At 45.8% G+C, this 26,572-nt stretch overlaps 1 protein-coding gene across 7 annotated transcripts in view; it reads right to left on the bottom strand.

The window, feature by feature from the left end:
- Positions 1–26,572, bottom strand: part of flt4 (fms related receptor tyrosine kinase 4) — a 267,177-nt gene that overhangs the window by 42,072 nt on the left and 198,533 nt on the right. For 6 of the 7 annotated variants that reach the window (XM_063053080.1, XM_063053081.1, XM_063053082.1 and 3 more), the window contains 7 exons: positions 25,388–25,509; positions 20,320–20,455; positions 20,138–20,242; positions 17,606–17,719; positions 16,766–16,854; positions 6,419–6,575; positions 4,503–4,597 (listed from right to left, as the gene is read on the bottom strand). In XM_063053080.1, coding sequence (XP_062909150.1) covers positions 4,503–4,597; positions 6,419–6,575; positions 16,766–16,854; positions 17,606–17,719; positions 20,138–20,242; positions 20,320–20,455; positions 25,388–25,509 — 818 coding nt within the window. The remainder of the gene's footprint in view (positions 1–4,502; positions 4,598–6,418; positions 6,576–16,765; positions 16,855–17,605; positions 17,720–20,137; positions 20,243–20,319; positions 20,456–25,387; positions 25,510–26,572) is intronic. The other variant, XM_063053079.1, reaches the window with a different exon arrangement.

Consider the following 26,572-nt stretch of genomic DNA (forward strand, 5'->3'; position numbering starts at 1 on the left):
GTATTATGTATTACAATGTACTGCTGTAGCAAAACAAAAAATTTCGTTGAAATTTGCCAGTGATATTAAACTTGATCGTTCTTCCTATGTGTTTCCTACGGGTGAACACAAAGAGTACAGTACAGAAACAGGCCATTCAGCCCACAATGTTGTGTCAAAACAGCTAAAAGTGAATCAAAAACAGCCAAACACTAATCCTTTCTACCTACACCATGTCCATACCCCTCCATCTTCCTTACACACCTCTAGCTCAAATAAGTTGCTTCAACCACTATCCTCTGCCTTCTATGCACAAGCCAGTTCTGAATGCAAACAGCCAATTTGCTGCGGATCCCATGCACCTTAATCTTCTGGATTAGCCTCCCGTGAGGAACTTTGTCAAACTCTTTACTAATCCATTTTAACAACATCCACTGCCCCTCCCTCATCAATCTCACTTGTCACCTTGCCAAATCAATTTGGTAAGGCATGACCCGCCATGCGCAAAGCCACGCTGGCTCTGCCTAATTAGTCCATAGGTTTCTAAATGCTCATTATATCCTATCCCTAAGAATTTCCCTACAACTGATGTGAGACACACTAGTCTATAGCTCTCAGGAGGCTCTCTTCCCTGGTTCCCCTCTTAAATAGAGGTACATCATTAGCCACTTGCCAGTCCCCGTGGCTGGAGAGGGCACAAAGATACTGGTCAAGGGCCCAGCAATCTCGTCCCTTGCATCCTTTAGTAACCTCTCTGGACATCCAAGGTTCTCTTTTCTCCCCATCCCTGTCCTTCCTTCCTTCCTTCTAACAGGAACATAACTTTCAGTGTAATTGTCTCTAAACACCCTCCACATGTCTGATGTGGACTTGCCAAAGAAATGGTGCTCCCAATTAACGCTTCTCAGATCCTGCCTATTGCCCTCTAATTTGTCCTACTCCAGTTTAAAATTCTCCCACAAGGACCATACCCATCTTTATCTATAGCTATCCTGAAAGTTGAGGAGTTGTGGTCACTGTTCCCTAACTGTTCACCCACTGAAAGGTCAGTCACCTGGCCGAGCTCATTACCCAACACTAGGTCCAGTACGGCCCCTCCACTCATTGGACTGTCCACATATTGATTTAAGAAACCTTCCTGATTGCACTTAACAAATTCAGCCCCATTTAAACCCCTTGCACTAAGAAGGCCCAGTTTATATTAGGGAAGCTGAAATCTTCCATGACAACAACCCTGTTATTTTTACACATTCCCTTAATCTGATTACATATCTGTTCCTCAATGTCCCAGTGGCTATTTGGGGGTCTGTAGCACAATCCCATCAGTGTGATTGTACCCTTCCTATTCCTGAGATCCACCTAAATGGACTCAGTGTCTGACCCCTCCATTACATCTCCCCTGAGCGCAGCTGAGATATTGTCCCTGTTTAGTGCAACTCCACTCCCTCCTTTACCTCCTCCTCTATCTTTTCTAAAACTCTGAAAGCCTGATACATTAATCACCTATTCCTGCTCCTCTCAATCAAGTTTCAGTAATGGCTACAACACTAATTCCATGTAATTCCATGCTCTAAATTCATCACCCATACCCATAATACTCCTAGCATTAAAATATACAAACTATCCCACCCATCATACCTGTTATTTTGATTTTGCTGTCAATACCTTCCTGACGTCTATCTTCTGATCCAATCCTTCCCTTGCTGGCCCGGTGCTCTGGTTCCCAGCCCCCAGTTTAAACTCTCCCTCAGTTTACCCTTCCCTGTCGGGCCACCAGCCTGGCACTGCTGCCATGACTTGATGGGTCATCCCCCCAGCAGTATCCAAAGGGGTAAACTTGTTGCTGTAGAATGGCCACGGGGGAACCCTGCCCAAACCTTTTAATTCTCTTACCTCTCCCGGTGGCCATACATCTACTGTACAAAGCCTGTACTCTGGGTGTGAACACCTCTTCAGAGTCTCGTCTATAATATCGTCAGCCTCCCAAACGATCCTGAGTACATCTAACACCACCTCTAACTCCTTGAGCTCGTTAGTCAGGTGCAGAAGTAGGGTGCATTTTCCGCAGATGTAGTCATCAGGGAAACCATCAGGTTTCTTGAATTCCCACATCTGACAGGAGGAACATTCCACCCTGATAACTCTATTAAAAAAAAAGGCTTGCCTCTTCTTAACTGTTCCTTCAGTAGTTCATGCCGAAGCCTGATGGGCCAAAGCCTTCACACTCAAACAATGGCTGCTCTGCCCGCGCCTACCCTCCTTTGATTTGCAGCTGAGCTTGGACCTCTGATGCCGACACTTGATGTGCTTGTGCAGCCGAAAAAGACCGGACTTGTCCGAATCTGTTCCTTTCATCTTCTCTCTCCTGGCTTCTACAGGGCTCTGACACTGACAAACACTCCTCTCAGCTGAGGCCGCTAACAAAAGACCGGCTTTAAACGAGTCTGCTCTTCGTCTACTCATGCTCCCAGCTTCAGAAGGCCTCTGACACAGGTACTCTGTTTTCCAAATATGTATGGGTTAGGTTTGGTAAGTTGTGGGAATGCTATTTGGCACCAGAAGCCTGGAAACAATGTTGGACCTCTTAATGAATATAAAAGTGGATAAATCACCAGGGCCTGAAGGGATTTACCCCAGGTTATTGAAGGAGGCAAGAGATGAGATTGCTGGGCCCTTGACCAGTATCTTCATGTCCTCTCTAGCCACAGGTGAGGTCCCAGAAAACGGGTGAGTGGCTAATGTTCACTTAATAAGGGAACAAGGGAAAATCCTGGAAGGACTATAGACTGATGAGTATCACATCAGTGTAGGGAAATTGCTGGAGAACATTCTTCGGGATAGGATATATGAACATTTGGAAACCCATGGAGTAATTAGGGAGAGCCAGAATGGCTTTATGTGTGGCAGGTCATGTCTTACCAACTTGATTGAGTTTTTTGACAAGGTGACGAGAGAGATTGATGAGGGTAGGGCAGTGGATGTTGCCTACTTGGATTTTAAGGCACTTGGCAAAGTCCTTCATGGCAGGCTAATCCAGAAGATTAATATGCATGGGATCTGTGGTGAATTAGCTGTTTGGATTCAGAACTGGCTTGCGGATAGAAGACAGAGGTAGTGGTTGAAGGGACTTATTCGAGCTGGAGATCTGTAGTTAGTGGTGTTCTGCAGGGATCTGTGCTGAAACCTCTGCTGTTTGTAATATTTATAAATGACTTGGCTGAAAATGGAGATGATGGGTTGGTAAGTTTGTAGGTGATACCAAGATTGGTGGAGTTGTGACTGGCAAAGAATTCAGCACGATGTAGATCAGTTGCAGATATGAGCTGAGAAATGGCAGATGGAGTTTAACCCAGATAAATGTGAGGTGTTGCACCTCCATAGGGAGATGCAGGGAGACAGTACACTGGTAAGGGTAAAATCCTTAACAGTGTTGCTGAGCAGAGAGATCTTAGGATCCAAGTTCATAGGTCCTTGAAAGTGGCGACACAGGTCGACAAGAAGGTTTATGACATGCTTGCTGTTACTAGTTGAGGCACTGAATTCAAAAGGCGGGAGGTTCTGTTGCAACTTTATAAAACTCTGGTTAGGCCACATCTGCAGTATTATGTACAGTTCTGGTCACCCCACTATAGGAAGAATGTTGAGGCTTTGGAGAGGGTGCAGAAGAGGTTTACCAGGATGTTGCCTAGTTTAGAGGGCATGTGCCATTACGAGAAGCTGGATAAACTTGGGTTGTTTTCTATGGAGTGTCAGAGGCTGAGGGGAAATCTGATAGAGGTTTACAAGATTATGAGGGGCATAGGTATAGATGGTGTACAGAGAGTATCTGTTTCCTAAGGTTGAAATGTCTAATACCAGAGAGCATGCACTGGACGCGAGGGGGGATGTGAGGGGTAAGTCTTTTACTCAGAGAGTGATGGATGCCTGGAATGTGCTGCCTGGTATGGTGGTAGAGGCAAATACATTCAAGGCTTTTAAGAGACGTTTGGATAGGCACACAGATATAAGGAAGATAGAGAAATATGGACATGGTGTAGGTAAGAGGGATTAGTATTTGGGAGTTTTTGATTTGTTTTTTAGCTGCTTCAGCACAACATTGTGGGCCGAATGGCCTGTTCCTGGGCTGTGCTGTTCTACACTTGCAGGCTGTGCCAGCACATCCTCAGATTGTGTTGGTTGTTGATGCAAACAATACATTTCACTGTATGTTTTGATGTACATGTGACAAATAAAGCTAATCTTTAAAATCTTCTCATTACTACCATCGAGTAGGAGGTAAAGGATCTTGAAGACACACACTCAATAATTCAGGAACAGCATCTTCCCCTCTGCCATTAGATTTCTGAACAGCCCCTCTTTATTCCTCCTTTTTTGGCAGTATTTATTTATTTTCCCACGTCTCCAGGGGAGAGGAAGGATCTCCTACACCATTTCCTTTCACCCTGGCCACCAGTGCTCACTAAGGTGCAGGGGTACGAACCCTTCCAAGCTCCCAGCTTCCCGCCAACCTGCAGAGGACTCACCTTCCTTGAGGCAAGGAACTCCATCCCGCGAGCAACTTGGAAGCTGAAGCAGATCAGGTCAACGAGGGTCAGAGGACACTGCCACAGGTCATCAACTGTCAGGAGGGAACGGAATGGTAGGTTCAGGTGGGAGTGGTGTGCTTGTGATGTTGAGCCCCTACCTCCGGAAACATCCCGCATAGGACACAACCCCTGCCTGACACACCCTTGCTTTGGGCAGCTAACGACTCCATCCCTGTGGTCCATCTCACCTGACTCACTCAACCCCAGGATCCACTGCCCCAACCTACACCCACCCACCCCAAACCACCTCCCCCAACCAACTCTTATGCACCCAATCCAAAGCCATGACTACACAACCCGACGTCTCTAACATCAACTCACCCCAAATTCATGGCATCCACCTTCCCATCCCTTCCCCCAACCACTTCATAGAACACAGAACATTACAGCACAGTACAGGCCCTTCGGCCCACAATGCTGTGCCAACTTTTTAACCTACTCTAAGATCAATCTAACCCTTCCCTCCATGTTTCTATCATCCGTGTGCCTAAGAGTCGCACAGATCTCCCTAATGTATCTACCTCTACCACCTCCCCCCCGTTAAAAAAACAACCTCTGACATCTCCCTATACTTTCCTCCTGTCACCTTAAAATGATACCCTCCTATATTAGCCATTTTCACCTTGGGAATGAGTCTCTGGCTGTCCACTTAATCCACTTCAACAACACCTCTCACCCAACACATACCACATCACTCCAAATCTCTATCCACTTGACCATCCGTTCACCTGCCCTACCTTCCCAACACTGAAACTCAGACAAAGAGTACAGAAGTAGGGAAGTTATGTCGCAGTTGTACAGGACACCATAAATGATGCTATTAAGCTGGAAAGAGTGCACAGCAGATTTACAACACTGTTGCTGGGACTCAAGGGACTGAGTTATGGAGCGACATTGCACAGGTCGAAACTTTCTTCATTGGAGTGCAGGAGAATGTGGGGCAAAATCCTAGAGGTGTGACACTACACAGTGCCAATGGCAGGATTCCCAGCAGTGCAGAGGAACAGAGGGGTCTTAGGATTCAAGTCTATAGATAGTGATCAAAGTTGCCACGCAAGTTGATAAGGTGGTTAAGAAGTCTTATGGTGAGTTCAAGAGCTATGAGGGAACATGTCTTATGGTAATGTTTCAGCTCTATAAAACACTTGCAATATTATGTTCGGTTCCGGTCACCTCATTGTAGGAAGGATGTGGAATCTTTAGAGAGAGTGCAGTGGAGATTTACCAGGATGCTACTGGATTCAAGAGCATGTCTTATGAAGAAAGGTTGGGTGAGCTAGGGCTTTTCTCTTTGGACTGAAGGAGGATGAGAGGTGACTTGATAGAGGTGTAAAGATGTTAAGAGGCATAGATCGATTGGATAGCCAGCACCTTTTCCCAGGGTAAAAATGGTTAATGTGACAGGGCCATAATTTTAAGGTGACTGGATAAAATACTGGAATATGTCAGAGGTAGTATTTTTCACACAGAGAGTAGTGGATATGTGGAACGCAAAAACAGGGGTGGCGGTAGAAGCACATTAGGGACATATAAGAAACTCTTAGATAGGCACATGGATAATAGAAAAATGGAGGGCTACGTGGGAGTGAAGGGTTAGGTTGAAATGTCAGCACATCGTGGGTTGAATGGCCTCCAGTATTCTATGTTCTGTGACTCTAAACTCATGAACCCCACCTCAAAATCACACCAACCTCTACATCAGTCAATCACACAGCATCTACACCACTCCCTCCCACAGAACCCTCTGCCCATCACCCCACCACTTGCCCTCCTCAGAGCTCGTTTCCTGATCAGAGGTTGACAGAGTGGGCTGTATTTGAAGCACCAACATAGGGATCAAGGGTGGTCCTCACCTTCCACTAGGGCCTTGGGGTGACTGAGCATCCTGTCCATGGCAGTGCGGACGCAGATTGGGTGTTCGGCTATGCTGCCTCGATTCCTGTCCTCCAGCCCCTTCACCACCTCCACCATGGAAATCACATGGCTGCTTACCTTCAGTGCCCGTTCCTGCTGAACAACACAGAGTCAGTGTACAGGATTAGGATCCCTCCGCACCGTCCCATCACACACTTCCAGGTCAGACACAGAGTGAATCTCCCTCCACACCGTCCCATCACATACACCTGGGGTCAGACACAGAGTGAATCTCCCTCCACACTGTCCCATCACACACTCCTGGGGTCAGACGCAGTGTGAGCTCCCTCCACACTGTCCCATCACACACTCCTGGGGTCAGACACAGAGTGAATCTCTCTCCACACCGTCCCATCACAAACTAGGGGTCAGGCACAGAATGAAACTCCCTCCACACCATCCCATCACACACTCCCGGGGTCAGACACACAGTGAAACTCCCTCCACACTGTCCCATCACACACTCCCAGGGTCAGACACAGAGTGAAGCTCCTCCACACCGTCCCATCACACACTCCCGGGGTCAGACACAGAGTGAAGCTCCCTCCACACCGTCCCGTCTCATGCTCCTGGGGACAGACACAGCTAACCGTGGGTCACTGAAAGGTGGAGGGATCTGCCTGGGCAGAATGCCAAGTAATGTCAATGCCCGGTAACCATTGAGAAGGAATGCGCACTGTCCACGGCAACCATAGAGGCGTTCCAGGACTGTTGGGCACCGCGGGGGATTAGCGCCATCATTGACAGAGATGGAATTTTTTTAGTTCAATATTTGTTTGTCTAGTAGTTGTGTAGTAATTGTGTTAGTCACTGGGTTGTATTTGTAACAGTGAATTTATAATAAAGATATTTTGTAAAAAAAAGCGGTCGGGCACAGAGAGGAGCTGCCTCCACACCGTACCATTACACACTCCCAGGGAGGATTCAGAGGGCCACTCAAGAGTTTCTAACCAAATGGCTGACCCTCTTCTGTAGTCAGAGGTGAGGTGAAATGACAGCGTTCTGCATAGGGAGTTCAGGAAGTTAGGTGCTAAATTAAAGGGCTGGACCTCCAGGGTTGTGATCTCAGGATTGCTACCCATGCCACAAGCTAGTGAGGCTGGAACTAGGAAGATTATACAGTTTAATACATGGCAAAGGAGTTGGTGTCGAAGGGACGGCATAAGATTTTTGGATCATTGGGCTCTCTTCCAGGGAAGGTGGGACCTGTACAGAAGGGATAGTTTGCACCTGAATTGGTAGGGAAACTAATATCTTAGTGGGAAGGTTTGTTAATGCTGCACGGTGGGGTTTAAACTAGAGTTGCAGGGGGATGGGAACCAGACAAAGTTAGGAATCAAAAGGTTGAGCATAGTGTGACAAAATCGAAAAGGGTGAATACAGGACTGAATGTGCATGGTACCGTACTTCTTCCTCTTTGGAGTGTATACAGGTATGTTCTGTTCCTTCCAAATTACTTCCAGAAATTCCAGCCATTGCTGCTCTGTTGTCATTCCTGCCAGTGTTCTTTTCCAATCAATTCTGGCCAACTCCTCTCTCATGCCTCTGTAATTCCCTTTACTCCACTGTAATACTGATACATCTGACTTTAGCTTCTCCTTCTCAAATTTCGGGGTGAATTTGATCACATCATGATAACTTGCCCCTAAGGGTTATTTTACTTTAAGCTCGCTAATCAATTCTGGTTGATTACACAACACCCAATCCAGAATAGCTGATCCTCTAGTGGGCTCAACCATGAGCTGCTCTGAAAAGCCATTTAGTAGCACTCTAGAAATCCCCCACCCACTCCCGTAATGCAGCACCAACATGATTTTCCCAATCTACCTGAAATCCCCCATGACAATTGTAACATTGCCCTTTTGTCATGCATTTTCTATTTCTCGCTGTAATTTGTAGACCTTACTTTTACTCTGTTTGGGGGTCTGTATCCAACTCCTATCAGGGTTGTTTTACCCTTGCTGGTCTTTAGATCTAATCACAATGATTCACACCTTCCAACTCTACATCACCTCTTTCTAATGATTTGATTTCATTTTTTACCAAAAGGACAATGCCACCCTCTCTGCCTTCCTGGCCGTCCTTTTGATACAATGTGTATGCTTGGACATTAAGCACCCAGCTATAATCTTTTGTCCATGATTCAGTGATGTCTACATCATACCTGCCAATCTGCAAATGTGCTGCAAGTTCATCTACCTTATCCCGAATACTGTAATCCAAAGCAAAGATGACACAACCATGGCTAACAAGAGAAGTCAAAGCCAACATAAAAGACAGAGAGGGCATATAATAGAACAAAAATTAGTGGGAACTTAAAGGATTGTGAAGCTTTTAAAAACCAACAGAATTCGACTAAAAAAAATCATTAAGAAGGTAAAGATGGATTACGAAAGTAAGCAAGCCAATAATATTAAAGAGGAAAACAAAAGTTTCTTAAAATATAAAAGTGTAAAAGAGAGGCGAGAGTGGATATCGGACTGCTTAACGATACTGTAGTAGCGGGGAACAATGAAATAGCAGACAAACTGAGTAAGTATTTTGCATCACACACAAAAAATGCTGGTTGAACGCAGCAGGCCAGGCAGCATCTATAGGAAGAGGTACAGTCAACATTTCAGGCCAGGACCCTTCGTCAGGACTAATTGAAAGAAGAGATAGTAAGAGATTTGAAAGTAGGAGGGGGAGGGGGAGATCCGAAATGATAGGAGAAGACAGGAGGGGGAGGGATGGAGCCAAGAGCTGGAAAGTTGATTGGCAAAAGGGATACAGAGCTGAAGAAGGGAGAAGATCATGGGATGGGGGGCCTGGGGGGAGGGGAGCCCGGAGGGTGAAGAGCAGGCAAGGAGTTATAGTGAGAGGGACAGAGGGAGAAAAAAGCGGGGGAGGGGGGAATAAAAAATATATTAAATAAACAAATAAGGGATGGGGTGTGAAGGGGAGGAGGGGCATTAACAGAAGTTAGAGAAGTCAATATTCATGCCATCAGGTTGGAGGCTACCCAGATGGAATATAAGGTGTTGTTCCTCCAACCTGCGTGTGGCTTCATCTTGACAGTAGAGGAAGCCGTGGATAGACATATCAGAATGGGAATGGGACGTGGAATTAAATTGTGTGGCCACTGGGAGAGCTTGCTTTCTCTGGCGGACAGAGCGTAGATGTTCAGCGAAATGATCTCCCAGCCTGCATCCGGTCTCGCCAATATATAGAAGGCTGCACGGGGAGCACCGGACGCAGTATATCACCCCAGCCGACTCACAGGTGAAGTTTCACCTCACCTGGAAGGACTGTCTGGGGCCCTGGATGGTGGGAAGGGAGGAAGTGTAAGAGCATGTGTAGCACTTGTTCCGCTTACACGGATAAGTGCCAGGAGGGAGATCGGTGGGAAGGGATGGGGGGGACGAATGGACAAGGGAGTCGTGTAGGGAGTTTGCATCAGTCACTAGCAAAGTGTGGATGACACAAGCAGTATGGTGGAAGTTGCTGGTGCCAGAGGGCATGAAGTGTGTGAAGTTACCATAACTAGAGAGAAGGTTCTTGAGAAACTAAAAGGTCTGAAAGTAGATAAGTCACCTGGGCCAGATGGTGTACATCCCAGAGTTCTGAAAGAGGTGGCTGAGGAGATCGTGAAAGCATTAGTCATGCTTTTTCAAGCATCACTAGATTCTACAGTGGTCCTGGAAACTGGAAAATCACAAATGTCTCTCGATCTTCAAGAAGGGAGAGAGGCAGATAAAAGGAAACTATAGGCCACTTAGCCTGACTTCAGTGGCTGGGAAGATGTTGGAGTTGATTATTAAGGATGAGGTCTCAGGGTACTTGGAAGCATATGATAAAATAGGCCATAGTCAGCATGGTTTCCTCAAGGGAAAATCTTGCCTGACAAATCTGTTGGAATTCTTTGAAGTAGTAACAAGCAGGTTGGACAAAAGAGAATGGGTTGATGATTTTCAGAAGGCCTTTGACAAGGTGCTACACATGAGGCTGCTTAACAAGCTATGAGCCCATGGTATTACAGGAAAGATTCTAGCATGGATAAAGCAGTGGCTGATTGGCAGGAGGCAAAGAGTGGGAATAAAGGGAGCCTTTTCTGGCTGGCTGCCAGTGACTAGTGGTGTTCCATAGGAGTCTGTTTTGTGATCAATTCTTTTTACATTATATGTCAATTGATGATGGATGATGGAATTAATTGCTTTATTGCAAAGTTTCCAGACGTTATGAAGATAGGTGAAGGGACAGGTAGTTTTAAGTAGAGAGGCTACAGAATGACTCAGGTTCATTGAATGGCAAAGAAATGGCAGATGGAGTAGTGTCAGGAAGTGTATGTTCATGCATTTTAATAAAAGAAATGAAATGGTTGACTATTTTCTAAATGGAGAGAAAATACAAAAAACTGAGACGCAAAGGGACTTGTGAGTCCTTGTGCAGGATTTCCTAAAGGTTGATTTGCAGGTTGAGTCTGTGGTGAGGAAGGTAAATGTAATGTTAGCATTCATTTCAAAAGGACTAGAATATAAAAGCGAGGATGTAATGTTGAGACTTTATAAAGCACTGGTGAGGCCTCACTTGGAGTACTGAGAGCATGACTGGGTCCTTTATCTTAGAAAGGATGCTCTGAAACTGGACAGGGTTCAAAGGAGGTTCATAAACTTGATTCCAGGATTGAATGGCTTGTCATATGAAGAGCGTCTGATGGCTCTGGGCCTGTATTCACTAGAATTCAGAAGAATGAGGGGTATCCTTGTTGAAACCAATCGAATAGTGAAAGGCCTTGATAGAGTGGATGTGGAGAGGATGGTGGAAGAGTCCAAGGCCAGAGACACAGCCTCAGAATTAAGGGGTGTCCTTTTAGAACAGAGATGAAGGGGCATTTCTTTCGCCAGAGAGTGGTGAATCTGTGGAATTCTTTGCAACAGGCAGCTGTGGAGGCCAAGTCTTTATGTATATTTAAGGCAGAGGTTGATAGATTTTTGACTGGTCAGGCAGAAGGCAGAGATTGGGGCTGAGAGGGGATTGGAATGGTGGAGCAGACTCAATGGGTCCAATGGCCTAATTCTGCTCCTATACCTTATGGTCTTATGGAACTATTTTCTCAGAGAAGGAGGTGAGCCTTTGCAACTCTCATTCAAAGGCCACTGGGGGAATGGGAGTGTAATGTTGAGGGCTAATCAGATCAGACACCATAGTGAGTTGGGCTGAAGAACCTGAGCGGTTCCTGCTGCTAATAGTTTGTGTATAACTGGTTTTACCATTACACAATAGATCAATGAACTGCCAGCTCACATCCCTACTATCCCTCCCTTCTTCTTGTGAGGACGTCCTGTCAGTGGGGCTTTGGGGGGGGGGGGGGTCAGCAAGATGTTCCATCAGGTGGAGCTAACTCGTCACATGTACACTGTCTGTCACATGATCAGCAAGTCCAGAGCTGAAAGCCTAAAGGTCGAAGACAGAAGCCAGTGAGTCAAGAAGTTGAAGCCTCATGGTCGAAGAGCCTGTGTTGGCACGTCTGGAGGTGAGAAGCCTGTTGTCTGGGAGTCTGCAAGTCTACAGCCAAAGACTGGAGACTGGAGGCTTGGCGATGGCCTGTTCTGAGGATGGAGGCCCGTGTGTGAGCGTGGCAAAGGGGCTTGTTTTGCTGCTGTTGTTGTGTTGTTCTGTCAAACATAGTGGACATGTTACGTTGGTGCTGGAATGTGTGGTGACACTTGTGGGCTTCCCTCAGCACACCTTTAAGCTGTGTTGGTGGTTAAGGCAAACGACACATTTCATTGTACACGTGATAAACAAACGAATCTGAATCAGGATGTGAGAGATGATTGTGTCCTGGGCTAGTAACTGTTGAACTGGTCAGTGTTTACAGCTGCAAACTGTACACTACTCACTTTAGAATCATAGAGTGAGACCCAACAGAAACAGGCCCTTCAGCCCAACTGGTCCATACTAACTACAATGCCTATCTACAGTGAGTGAGCCCACAGCAGTTAGTGCGACATTATAGCTGGGGGCATTCCGGAGTTTGGAGTTCAATTCCAGTGCCATCTGTAAGGAGTCTCTAAGTGTCTTCCCATGGAACAGGGGGGTTTTCCCGGGTGCTCTGGTTTCCTCCCACATTCCAAAAACAGCAGGTAGGTTAAGAGGTCAATGTCAATTGTCCTGTGATTAGGTTAGGGATAACGGGGTTATGGGTTGCTAGAGTGGCCTGTCTCAAAGGGCGGAAAGGCCTATTCCGTGCTGTACCACTAAATAAATAAAGAGATTTGCCTGCATTTTGGCACATATCCCTCTAAACCTTTCCTACCCATCCATTTGTCTAAGTGCCATTTAAATTTTGTTAATGTATCTGCCTCAAGCACTTTCTCTGGCATCTCCTTCCACAGACAGATCACTCATTAGGTGATAAAAGTTGCCCCTCAGGTTCCTATTAAATCTTTTCCCTCTCACCTTAAATCTGTGCCCTCTAGCTTTTGATTCCTCAGCCCTAGGTAAAAGACTATGTGCATTCAGTCTGCCCCTGATGATTTCACACACTTCTGTAAGGTCACCCCTCAATCTACCATACTCCAAGGAATAAAGTCCCAACCTGCTCAACCTTGCTCCATAACTCAGTACCCCAAGACCCAGCAACATCCTTGTAAATCTCCTCCACACTTTACTGCTTAATGACATCCTTCCCGTAGCAGGGTGACCAAGACTGAACAGGATCTTCCAAGTGCAGCCTCACCAATATCTTGTACAACTGCAGCATATTATCCCATCTCCAACATTCACCGACTCTGACTGACGAAGGCCAGTGTTCCAAGCACCTTCTTCACCACCCTGTCTGCCATGACACCGGTTTCACATTTACTACATGTACCTCAAAACAACCCGTGAAATGAACACAGATCACAACAAGGCAGACTCCTTTCCTGCCTCCACCCACATATGTAGTTCTCTAACCCCAGAACAGGCTGTCCTTGGCATCGTGGAAATCAGACAGGGCTCCTTTGACATCCCCAGTGGACTGCAGATTCCGGGCTCCAGCCATCAGCTGTTGATTTCTGGACTTTGATCGGGACTTCTGTCTGACCACTTGTGGCGAATCATGCATTTCTACTTACAAATATTTCCTTACAATATTTGTCAGGGTTTGGGAGTATTTTCTTAGCTGTGAAGCTCTCTGCTTGTCCCAAGATCGTGAAAGGAGACAATGGAAATGTTAATGGCTTGTTTTAAATCTCTGAGTTGGTGCTGGGGACAGTTTCTCGAGAACGGTGTCTGCAATCCCTTGGCACGTTTCTGCAAGTTAGCATTGTTAGGACCACTGTTCCCCTTCCAAACACTCAGAAAGCCTTTTATTCTCTGCAGGGTTTCTCCTACAGAGAAGGATGTCATTTCAGAAGCCAGGCCACCCCCAGGAAAACGAAGGAAGGGGAAACAAGCCAATTTAGCCAGCCAAGCCTTGTGTTTCTTCATTTACATCCACATGTGAAGGCTTCATGAATAATAATGAGGGCCCTGGGAGGGAGTCAATCAGGAGAAATTGTCTCTAATGGCAGGAGGGGTCAGTGGCCAAAGGACATGGAGTGAACAGGGGCCCGGAGAAGAATTTTAATGATAAAAGTGGCTGGAATCTGTGTTGTGGGAACAGATTTAACTGGAAATTTGAGAAGAGAATTAAATATGTTTTATTTTATCACGTGTAGATCGAAGCATACAGGAAAATGTGCTGTTTGCGTCAAATCAAGTTAGCAATTTGCGCTTGGTAGCCTGAAAATGTCACTATGCTTTCAGCGCCAACATAGCATAAACCTAACAAAGTTAACCTATTTACTAACTACTACTACTGCTACTACTAACCCTACTTATTATCCTAACCCGTGTATTTTTGGAACATGGGAAAAAACTGGAACACTCAGAGGATACCCAGGTGTTCCTAGGAAGAATGCACAAACTCCTTACTGACAGTTTCGGGAATTGAATCCCAGTCTTACAGATGGCATTGTAAAGCGTTATGTTAACCGTAATGTTACTCACAGACCCCAATTAGTAGTCATGGAAATGGAAACTATGTGGGGCTGTGAGGTAAAAAAGCACAAGAGGGGACTGATTGGGCAGCTTTTTGGAACAGACCACAACGGCTAGTTGGTTTTCTAATATCCTACAAGATAGAGTCATATAACACTACAGCAAAGTAACAGGTCCTTCGGCCCAACTAGACTGTGCCAAACTGTCATTCTGCTTAGTTCCATCAACCCACACCCGGACCATAGCCCTTCATATGCCTCCCATCCATGTAGTTATCCAATCCTCTTTAAAATGTGTGCATCCATCACCTCGGCTGGCAGCTCATTCCACACTCTCACCACCCTCTGAGTGAAGTTGTTCACCCTCATGATCCCTTAAACATTTCACCTTTCATCCTTAACCTATGACCTCTAGTTCTAGTCTCACCTAACCTCAATAGAAAAGCTTGTTTGCATTTACCCTATCTATACCCCTCATAATTTGTATAACTCCATCAAATCTCCCCTCAATCTCCTACGCTCCACGGAATAAAGTCCCAACCTATTCAATCTTTCCCTGTAATTCAGGTCCTCAAGTCCTGGCAACATCCTTGTAAAGTTTCTCTGCACTCTTTCAATTTTATTGACATCTTTCCTGTCGGTAGGTGACCAGAACTGCACACAGTAATCCAAGTTAGGCTTCACCAATGTCTTATAGAACTTCAACATAACATCCCAATTCCTGTACTCAACACTTTGCTTTATGAAGGCCAATGTGCCAAAAGCTCTCTTTATGACCCTCTTTACAATCTGATGTGTCAGATGCTTCCTCCTCCATTTTTAGAGGGTGGTAATGCATCTGGGAGGGCAAATGGAGGAGATGCTGTACAGCCACGCCGTCCTGTACAGTTCCAGGATCTGATGGCTGTGAAACTTGGGATTCTGTGGGCAGGATGGAGGCCTGAAGTCTGTGAGTCTGAGGCCAAGGACTGGAGGTCTGGAGCAGCCTGTCCTGGAGTCAGGGTTGGGGGTGTGTGTGTGTGTGTGTGTGGTGTGTGTGTGTATGTGTGGTGTGTATGTGTGGTGTGTATGTGTGGTGTGTATGTGTGGTGTGTGTGTGTGGTGTGTGTGGTGTGTGTGGGGTGTGTGTGTGGTGTGTGTGTGTATGTGTGGTGTGTATGTGTGGTGTGTATGTGTGGTGTGTATGTGTGGTGTGTATGTGTGGTGTGTGTGTGTGGTGTGTGTGTGGTGTGTGTGGTGTGTGTGGGGTGTGTGTGGTGTGTGTGTGTGTGTGTGTGTGGTGCGTGTGTGTGGTGTGTGTGTGTGTGTGTGGTGTGTGTGTGTGTGTGTGTGTGTGTGTGTGTGTGTGTGTGTGTGTGGTGTGTGTGTGTGTGTTGTTTATTGTGGCCGTTTCTGTGGTCCCTCTGAACACAGAACATCCAATACTGCAGCACAGTAAAGGCCCTTCAGCTCACAATTCTGAACCGACCTTTTAACCTGCTCTAAGATCAATCTGACCCTTCCCTCCCACATCACCCTCCATTTTTCTACCATCATTTTTAGGTCGGCTGGTGGTGCAGTGAGATCGCCGGGCTCGAGAACGGAGCTTCCCGAGTTCGATCCAGTGACAGACCGCCTCCCGTGCGCGCTCTCATCCGCGCCGGGTTGATGTCGAGCTCACAACTCGGCCTCGTAAAATAATACTGTGAAATGTCTGTGCGAGGAGTGGCTCCCCACACGGCCTTTCAGACTGCGCCTTGTAAGGCATGAAAATGCCTGATGCTGGCCTCCCAGGTCTGAGTCGACGTCATCATCATCATTTCTAACATCCACGTATCTATCTAACAGTTTCTTAAATGTTCCTAATGTATCTGCCTTTACCACCACCCCTGGCAGGGTGTTCCACACACCCAGCACTCTCTGTGTAAAAAAAAATTAGCTCTGACATCCCATTTTATACTTTCCTCCAATCACCTAAAAATTACGCCTTTTTGTATGAGCCATTGTGGGAGTGAACGGTATGTTGATGCTGGAATGAGTGGTGATACTTGTAGACTACCCCCAGACCATCCTCGGGTTGTGTTGGTGGTTACGCAAGCCACGCATTCCACTGCAGGTATACGTGATAAGTAAATGCGAATCTGAATCCCGCATGGTTCCAGCATCTGGAAGCTGGCCAGGGCTGGTGGTTGAGGCAGTGAGGGTCGGGATTCTCTGGGAAAGACGGGAGGGCTGGATAAACTGAACAGATCCAACACCTGACAACACAGCGAAAAGACAGAGTGTAAAGGCAGATGTTACCCGGCAGGGGATGAAGTCTTCCCGCTTGTTCCTCAGGTAGTTGGAGAGGTTTCCGTATTTGCAGTACTCCACGATTACCATCAGGGGCCCTGCAGCGGGTAAGGACAGGCTGGTTACAGGAGAAATATCACCCACAATGACAGCTCTCAGGAAGGAGCCTCACTTGTTCGGAAAACACATGGTTCAGGAAGGCAGCTGACCACCTCCTTCTCTAAGGCATTTAAATGCTGGCTCAGACTGTGAAGATCACATCTCTTTAAAAAATCATGCCATTTGGTACCTGAAACATGTCCTGTCAATCTATGAGGTTCACTGGGAACTGTCAGGTGTAATAAGATGGGTCAAGGGGCTGAGGGAGATGGACGAAAGGTGCAGTGGGGGGGGGGGGAAGGGGAGAGCCTAATTAAATTCTTTGAGGATGTGATGAAACAAATTGGTGAAGGCAGAGCAGTTGGATAATTTGGGTGTTAAACAAGGTGCCCCATGGTAGGCTCATTCAGAAAGTCTTGTGACATGGGAACCTATAGTGTAGGGTGTAGGACCAGAGGACACAGCCATCGACGTCCATTTAAAACAAAGGTGAGGAGGAAATTCTTTATTGAGAGGGTGATGAATCTGTGGAATTCACTGCTACAGATGGCTGTGGAGGTCAAGTCATTAAGTATATTTAAAGTGGAGGTTGGTAGGTTTTTCATTAGCCAGGGCGTCAAAGGTTATGCAGAGAAGGCAGGAGAATGAGGTTGAGAGGGATAAGATATCAGCCATGATGGAATAGAACAGACTCGATGGGCTGAATGGCCTAATTCTACTCCTGTGGTGTTACTATAGCCCCTGGTTTACCATTTGCTTTGGTGCAGGCTCCCAGCAGGTTAACAACGTTGAGGTGGTTTCCAATGTGGATGAGGATCTTCAGTTCAGACATCAGGGCTTTGTGCTCATTGGCTGTGGCTCCATCTAAACAGACAATCACAGCACATTAACCCCTGTTAGTATTGTCACTGCTCTCCATGGACACCAGCCCTCACATTTCCTCCAAAGGCAGCACGGCGTCAGTCTCAAATTTACATGCGGGAGGGAGGAAAGTTGGGGGGGGCGGGGTAGATTTTGGAGTTCTAACATTTAACGGTCATTCATTCTTTGGGGGCACTCCTCTGTTGGATGGTTGCAAAGAAAAAGCATCTCAGGATGTATATTGTACACATTTCTCTGACGTTAAATGTACCTTTGAAACCTCTGATTTTGCCCCCTCATATTAGCTATTTCCAGTCTGGGAAAAAGACTCTAGCTGTCAACTCATCTATGCTTCTAACCATCTAGTACACCTCTATCAAGTCATCTCGCTTTCTCCTTTGCTCTAAAGAGAAAAGCCTTAGCTTGCTCAATCGTTCCTCACAAGACACGTTCTCTAATCCAGGCAGCATCCTGGTAAATCTCCTCTGCACCCTCTCTAAAGATTCTCCAATTTTTATTGCATTCCAATTTTAATGTTTTAATGGGATTCACAACCCACTGAACCCACCAGCCTCTGCACAAGTGCCACGGGTAGGATTGGTATTCAGTGGGTATCCTCGTGACCATAAACACAAGAGATTCTGCAGATGCTGGAAATCTAGAGCAACACAAAATGCTGGAGGAACTCAGCAGGTCAGGCAGCATCCAAGGAAATGAATAAATTGTCGACATTTCAGGTTGAGGCCTTTCATCAGGACTGGAAAAGAAGGGGGAAGATGACCAGTCCTGATGAAAGGTCTTGGCCCAAAATGTCGACTGCTTATTCCTCTTCGTAGATGCTACCTGACCTGCTGACTTCCTCCAGCATTGTGTGTGGTTATTGGTTCTTTAAGGTTGTTATAGCTGGGAATGGTAATAGTGACAAGCTCCCACTACCTATTAAGTGTCCCTGTAAGTAACTCAAATAGCCTCTAACAACCAAATTCAGCTCCTGGCCTTCACATGTGGCTTAGCTACTAAGCCCGGTGAAACCATTTCTACTGACAGGAGAAGGGGCAAAGGCAGGCTACTGGCTGATCTGATCTCAAACCTCCACTGTGTTGTGGCTATGCCCACACATGGGGAAGGCTTCAGAAGTAAACCCTGGGGGAAACCTCTGGAGCTGGAGTCCCTACGGTAGACCCTGACTGACGGAAGCCTCAATGACACTGTAACCATATAGCCTTCTGCGTCAGGATCACACCGTGGGAAACGACTGGCAGCAGAAGTTTATGGTGTCCTGAATTACTGGATGCAGGTCTAACGTCAACTGAGGATTTGACTGGATCACCTGTTCAGTGTTGACCACATCAGTGTGAGGCTGTGCAAGTGCAGCAAGGGAGGGGTTAAAATGGTGTGCTGACATGGTAGAGCAGCGAGGTGTCACAGCATGTAGTGACTATTGTAATGCTTTACTGCTGCTGACTGTAAAGAGCTTGTACTTTATCCTCATGACCATGTGGATTTCCTCCCGGTGTGCTGGTCTCCCCCCACATTCCACAGATGTACGGGTTAGGGTGAGTAAGTTGTGGGCATACTATGTTAGTGCCAAGAGCACTGCGACACTTGCAGGCTGCACCCAGCACATCCTTGCACTGTGTTGGCGGCTGAAACAACGCATTTCACTGTGTGTTTTGATGTGCATGTGACAAAGCTAATCTTTATTTGAACGTTGAGATGGGGAGAGGGAGAGGGTATGTAGGTGGTAGGGGGTGAGGTTAGGGGGGGGACACAGAAAAAGCTGTGGTGGCTGAGCAGAAGGATTAGGAGGGGTGATTCAAGATTTAAGATTGTTTGTCACACTTCAGTACACCGGCGTAAAGGAGAACAAAATGATCATTACACTGGATGCTGCAAAAAACAAAACCATAAGCATAAAGAATATTAAAAAAATTAAAAACAACACAATAAATATAACTCCATAAAAGCAATTCTATAAAACACAATGTACAAGTGACATAGACCAATTGATTACACAGGTGACGTTAGGTGATGTGTATATGATGGTGACTGGGGGTGTGGAGGGTGGGCAAACAGTCCGTGAGCAGGGTGGGTGGGATCCTTCCTGAAGGATACTGCCCTTTTCCAACACCTTTCTGTATATATGCTTTTGATGGCGGGTAGGCTAGCGTGGTGTTGGGCAGTTTTAACAATCCGTTGTGGAGGCTTCCTGTTCGCCACAGGGCAGTTTCTGTAACCTATATATATATATATATATATATACACACACATATATATACACACACACACACACACCTTTCAGTTTCCGTACCAATGGTGAATGTGGTGATGAGGGGAAAGGCCTGGGTAGGGTAAGTGAGGTGGTGAGGGGGCTGAAACCTTGGCTGATGGGTGTTAGGCACTGAGAGTTCATTCACTCACCTTTCAGCATCTTCACAGCTACAGTCCTGCAGCTGCTGCTCTTGTCGATCCCGAAGGCCGAAGCCTCTACCACCTTTCCGAAGGCTCCGTGACCCAGCGTCTTGCCTGAGGGAACAAATGCGTGAGCGGTGAAGAAACAGGCCGAACAAGTTATGCTGTCAACCAGAGGGGAGGACACTCACCTAACCGAAGTCGGTCCCGAGGAAACTCCCACTTGCTGGAGTCATAGGGCAGGTACTCACTCTGTTCATCCAGAGGTACCTCACCTGGATCCATGATAATGGACAGGTATCCGGTTTTGATGTCGGCTGGATTGGTCTGCAACAAGAAGCATGGTCAGGCTCAGCTGCTATCTGAACAAATACTGCAGGTCTGATGATATCTCTCCCCAGAAGGGTCTGACAATTGTCTAAGAGAAGAGTAGCTTTGTCACATCTACAATGAAACACCAAAGCATAGTGAAAGATGTCATTTGCATCATATACAAAGAGCGTTGTTGCAGAAAAGCAGCATCCATCATCAGGGACCCCCACCACCCAGACCACGCTCTCTTCTCACTGCTGCCATCAGGGAGAAGGTATAGGAGCCTCAGAATTCACATCACCAGGTTCAGGAACAGTTACAACCCCTTAACCATCAGGATCCTGAACCAGAGGGGATAACTTCACTCACCCCAACACTGCACTGTTCCCACAACCTATGGACTCACTTTCACGGACTCTTTGTCTCATATTATTTACTATTTATTTATTTGATGAGATACAGCACAGAGTAGGCCCTTCCAGCTTTTGAGCTGCACCACCCAGTAACCCCATTCTCAACATTTATTGCTTTTTTCCCTGTATTTGCAGTTTGCTGTCTTTTCCACATTGGTTGTTTGTCCATCTTTGTTGTGTGCAGCTTTTCATTGATTCTATTGTGTTTCTTTGTATTTACTGTGAAAGCCCGCAAGAAAATGAATCTCAGGGTTGTACATGGTGACGTACATACAATATATAGTTTTATAATAACCTTATTTTGAACCTTGAACACAGTCCAAGGATGTACTGATGGTAGACTACAAAAGTCACCATGCTTTTGGCTCCAACATAGTCTGCCCCAAACCTACTAATCCTCACAAATATATCTTTGGAATGTGTGAGGAAACCGGAGCACATGGTATATCCTGGGATTTGAAGGGCTGAATAGCTTATTTATGTCCTTTATATTCTTTTGTTTTTACACAAATGCTCCATATATCTCCTATATCTTATAATCTTGTGGAACCAGGTGGGGTTTCACAGTTGCCGTGGTGCTGTTAGCTTTTTATTCCAAGTTTATTCCATGACTTGAACTGAACTTCCCAGCTGTCTCGGTGGCATTTGTGGTGTTCAGGAATCTAGGTCCTATCATCACTGTTCCAATTACCCTACAGTCAGAACCCCAATCGCTGGCACTATGAAGCGGTACACTAACTGCAGGCTGCTACCCTACGGACTAGTCTGTGTCGATCGGTTATTCTGCCCAGCCTCACCGACCCACACCCGGACCATAGACCTTCGTACCCCTCCCATCCATGTGGTTATCCAAGCCTCTCTTAAATGCTGCAATCAAACCGGCATCCACACTCGCACCACCCTCTGAGTGAAAAAGTTCCCCATCAAGTTCCTCTTAAGCATTTCACCTTTCATCCTTAACCCATGACCTCTATTTCTAGTCTCACCCGACCTCAGTGGGAAAAAAATCTGCTTGCATTTACCCTATCGATACCCCTCATAGTTTTGTATACTCAATCAAATCTCCCTTAATTTGTCTACGCTCCAGGGAATAAAGTGCTAAGCTATTTAACCTTTCCCTGAAACTCAGGAGGGTGGAATTACACACGGTACAGGGAGCTGGAATTGGAACTGGCTTATTATCGTCACATGTACTGAGATAACAGAAAAAAGATTGTGTTTGCATGTTATCCAAACAGATAATTCCATACATAAGTGCATCAAGGAGGTAAACTGGAAAACAGAATGAAGAATCTACACTCGGTGGCTACTTTATTAGGTACACTAGCTTGTTAATGCAAATAGCTAATCAGCCAATCATGTGGCCATAAGACATAGGAGCAGAATTAGGCTATTCAGCCCATCGAGTCTGTTCTGCTATTCCATCATGGCTGATCTCAGATCCCACTCACCCCCATACACCTGCCTTCTCACCATATACTTTGATGCCCCGACCGATCGGGAAACTATCAACTTCCGCCTTGAATACACCCATGGACTTGGCCTCCACTGCAGTCCATGGCAGAGCATTCCACAGTTCCACTACTTTCTCACTAAAAAAAAATTCCTCCTTACCTCTGTTCTAAAAGGTCGTTGCTCAATTTTGAGGCTGTGCCCTCTAGCTCTGGATAGCTCCACCTTAAGAAGCATCATATCTATCTCTGCACTCATCCTTTCTGAGAAATGGGGCCCAAAACTGTTGACAATACCCCAAGTGTCTTATACAGGCTCAGCATTATCTCCTTGCTTTTATATTCTATTCCCCTTGAAATAAATGCCAACGTTGCATTTGGCTTCTTCACCACAGACTCAACCTGTAAATTAACTTTCTGGGAGTCTTGTACATGGACTCCTAGGTCCCTCTGCACCTCTGATGTTTGAACCTTCTCCCCATTTAGATAATATTTTGCGCTATTGTTCCTTTTATCAAAATCATACATTTCCCAACACTGTATTCAATTGCCACTTTTTCACCCATTCTTCCAATTTGTCTAAGTCCTGCTGCAATCACATTGCTTCCTCAGCACTACCTACCCCTCCACCTATCTCCATATCATCTGCAAACTTTGCCACAAAGCCATCAATTCCATTATCTAAATCACTGACAAACAATGTGAACAGCAACGATCTTAATACTGACTTCTGAGGAACACCACTAGTCACTGGCAGCCAACCAGAAAAGTCCCCCTTTATTCCCACTCACTGCCTCCTGCCTGTCAGCCATTCCTCTATCCATGCCAGTATCTTTCCTGTAACGCCACAGGATTTTATCTTGTTAAGTAGACTTGTGTGTGGCATCTTATCAAATGCCTTCTGAAAATCCAAGTAAATGACATCCACTGCCTCTCCTTTGTCCACCCTGTTTGTTAGTTCCTTGAAGAACTCTAAAAGATTTGTCAGGCAAGATTTCTCTTTACAGAAACCATGATGACTTTGACTTATGTTATCATTAGTCTCCAAGTACCCTGAAACCACAACCTTCATAATAGTCTCCAACACTTTCCCAACCACTGAGGTTCGGCGAACTGGCCTCTAATTTCCTTTCTTTTGCCTTCCTCCCTTCTCAAAGAGTGGAGTGACATGTGGCAGCAACTCAATGCATAAAAGCATTTAGACATGGTCAAGAGGTTCAGTTGCTGTTCAGACCAAACATCAGAACAGAGAAAAAATGTGATCTAAGTGATTTTGACTGTGGAATGATTGTTGGTGCCAGACGGGGTGGTTTGAGTATCCCAGAAACTGATGATCACCTGAGATTTTCACACTCAACAGTCTAGATTTTTCAGAGTATGGTGAGAAAAAAAACAAAAAAATACCCAGTGAGCAGCAGCTCTGTAGGCAAAAACATCTTGTTAATGAGAAGGGTCAGAGGGGAAAGGCCAGACGGGTTCAAACTGACAGGAAGGTGACAGCCACTCAACTAATCACGCATTGTAACAGTGGTGTGCAGAAAAGCATCTCTGAATGCATAACATGAAATCTTGAAGTGGATGGGCTACAGCAGTAGAAGACCACGAACTTTCACTCAGTAGCAACTTTATTATTTACAGGACGTACCTAATAACGTGGTCATTGCGTGTAATGTCACAGTTTCAGAGAAAGTGCAGTGTGGGTAGAGAAAGTGCAAAGGCCACAACAAGCTATACAGGGAAACCAGGAGTCTATCTTTTTGTTTTTCGGAGGTCCATTCAAGAGACTTATAACTGAAGACAGGAGACTGGAGCCCCTGAGGACAGTTCTGGAGTTGGAGGACTGTTCATGTGCATCAGTGGGATGGAGGAAAGGGACCGGTTCTCCTGTTGTTGTTTGTGTTCTGTGTTGTTCCGCTGAGCATTGTGGATATGCTATGTTGGCAAAGGAAAGTATGGCAACACTTGCAGGCTTCCCCCAACACATCGCTGGACTGATTGTTAATGCAAATGACGTATGTTTTGATGTACATGTAATGAATAAATCTGAATCCGAACAGCAGCATAGAAGCTGACTTGAGCCTGGCAGAAGGTACCTTCCACCTGATGGTAATGGTTGGTATTGATTTATTATTTAATACATGTACTGAGGTTCAGTGACAAGCTTGTCTTGCACACTGTTCATACAGATCAGATCATTACACTGTGCATTGAGGTAGAACAAGGTAAAACAATAACAGAATGCAGAATAAAGTGTCACAGTTACAGAGAAAGTGCAGTGCAGGCAGACAGTAAGGTGCAAGGTCATAATGAGATAGATTGTGAGGACAAGAGCCCATCTGTCATCATTGAGAGGCATTGATCATGGGATAGTCGGAGGCTTTTTCCCAGGGCTGAAATGGCTAACACGAGAGGGCACAGTTTTAAGGTGCTTGGAAGTAGGTACAGAGGAGATGTCAGGGTAAGTTGTTTTTTTTTATTTTTTTATTTTTATTTTTTTTTTACGCAGAGCGTGGTGAGTGCATGGAATTGGCTGCCGGCGGCGGAGGTGGAGGCGGAAACGATAGGGTCTTTTAAGAGACTCCTGGATGGCTACATGGAGCTTAGAAAAATAGGGGGCTATGGGTAAAGCCTAGGTAGTTCTAAGGTAGGGACATGTTCCTTTGTGGGCCTAAGGGCCTGTATTGTGCTGAAGGTTTTCTTTGTTTCTAACACTGGGATAGAAGCTGTCTTTGAGCCTGGTGGTATGAGCTTTCAGGCTTTTGTATGTTCTGTCTGATGGGAGAAGGAAGAATCTCTGGGGTGCGTGGGGTCTTTGATTATGCTGGCTGCTTTACTGAGGCAGCAAGGTGTAGACAGAATCCATGGAGGAGAAGCTGGTTTGCTTAATTTGAAGGGAGGGACTAGATTTGGAGGTCCTTCATTTTTTCATTTTGGAGGTCCCACACTTTAGAAGGGGACTGTGGCTGGTAGAAAGCAATGGGGAGGAAGTTCAACAAACCTGAGTTTTTTAAAGTGTTAACAGTGTGGAAGCATGCAGAAGTTCTGAGATTTGAATAAATTAAGTGCCAATTTGAGCTACTTACCCCCAGGAATCTTACCCGCTTGACGTTACAGAAGATGAGGATGAGCAGAATCCAGAAGAAAACGGCAATGACTCCTGTCCCAACTAAGATCACAACCTCGATGTTCGATTTGTCCCCACCACCTGTTGTAAGACCATAATATATGGAAGCAGAATTAGGCTATTTGGCCCATTGAGTCTACTCCACCATTTCATCATGGCCCTCTCAGCCCCGATCTCCTGCCTTCTCCCTGTATCCCTTCATGCCCTGACCACTCAAGAATCCATCAACATCTGCCTTAACTATACATGAAGACTTGGCCTCCACAGCTGCCTGTGGCAAAGAATTCCACGAACTTGGCACTCTCTCCTCATCTCAGTTCAAAATGGACACCCCTCTATTCTGAGGCTGTGTCCTCTGGTCCTAGACACTCCCACCATAGGAAACATCCTCTTCACATCCACTCTATTAAGGCCTTTCACCATTCAATAGGGTCACCCCTCAGTCTTCTGAACTCCAGCGAGTACAGGCCATCAAACACTCTTCATGTGACAAGGCGTTCAATCCTGGAATCATTTTTATGTACCTCCTTTGAAACCTCTCCAATTTCATCACATCCTTTCTAAGATAAGCAGCCTAAAACTGCTCACAATACTCCAAGTGATGCCTTGCCAGTGCTTTATAAAGTCTCAACATTACATCTTTGCTTTTATATTCTAGTCGTCTTGAAATGAGTGCTAACATTGCATTTGCCTTCCTCACCACAGACTCAACCTGCAAATTAACCTTTAGGAAATACTGCACAAGGACTCCCAAGTCCCTTTGTGATTCAGTTTTTTAAATTTTCTCTCCATTTTGAAAATAGTCAGCCCTTTCACTTCTTCTACCTAAGTGCATGACCATACACTTCCTGACACTGTATTCCATCTACTACCTTTGCCTATTTTCCTGATCTGTCTAAGTCCTTCTGTGTTCTCTCTACTTCCTCAAAACTACCTGCCCCACCACCTATCTTCATATTGTCAGCAAACTTTGCCACAAAGCCATCAATTCCATCATCCAAATAATTGACATATAACATAAAAAGAATCAGTCCCAACCCTGTGGATCACCACTAGTCACCGGCAGCCAATCAGAACAGGCTCCCTTTATGCCCACTCTTTGCCTCCCGCCAAACAGCCACTGCTTTATCTATGCCAGAATCTT

This window comes from Mobula hypostoma, chromosome 7 (genome assembly GCF_963921235.1).
Source record: "Mobula hypostoma chromosome 7, sMobHyp1.1, whole genome shotgun sequence".
In the NCBI taxonomy this organism is placed as follows: domain Eukaryota; kingdom Metazoa; phylum Chordata; class Chondrichthyes; order Myliobatiformes; family Myliobatidae; genus Mobula; species Mobula hypostoma.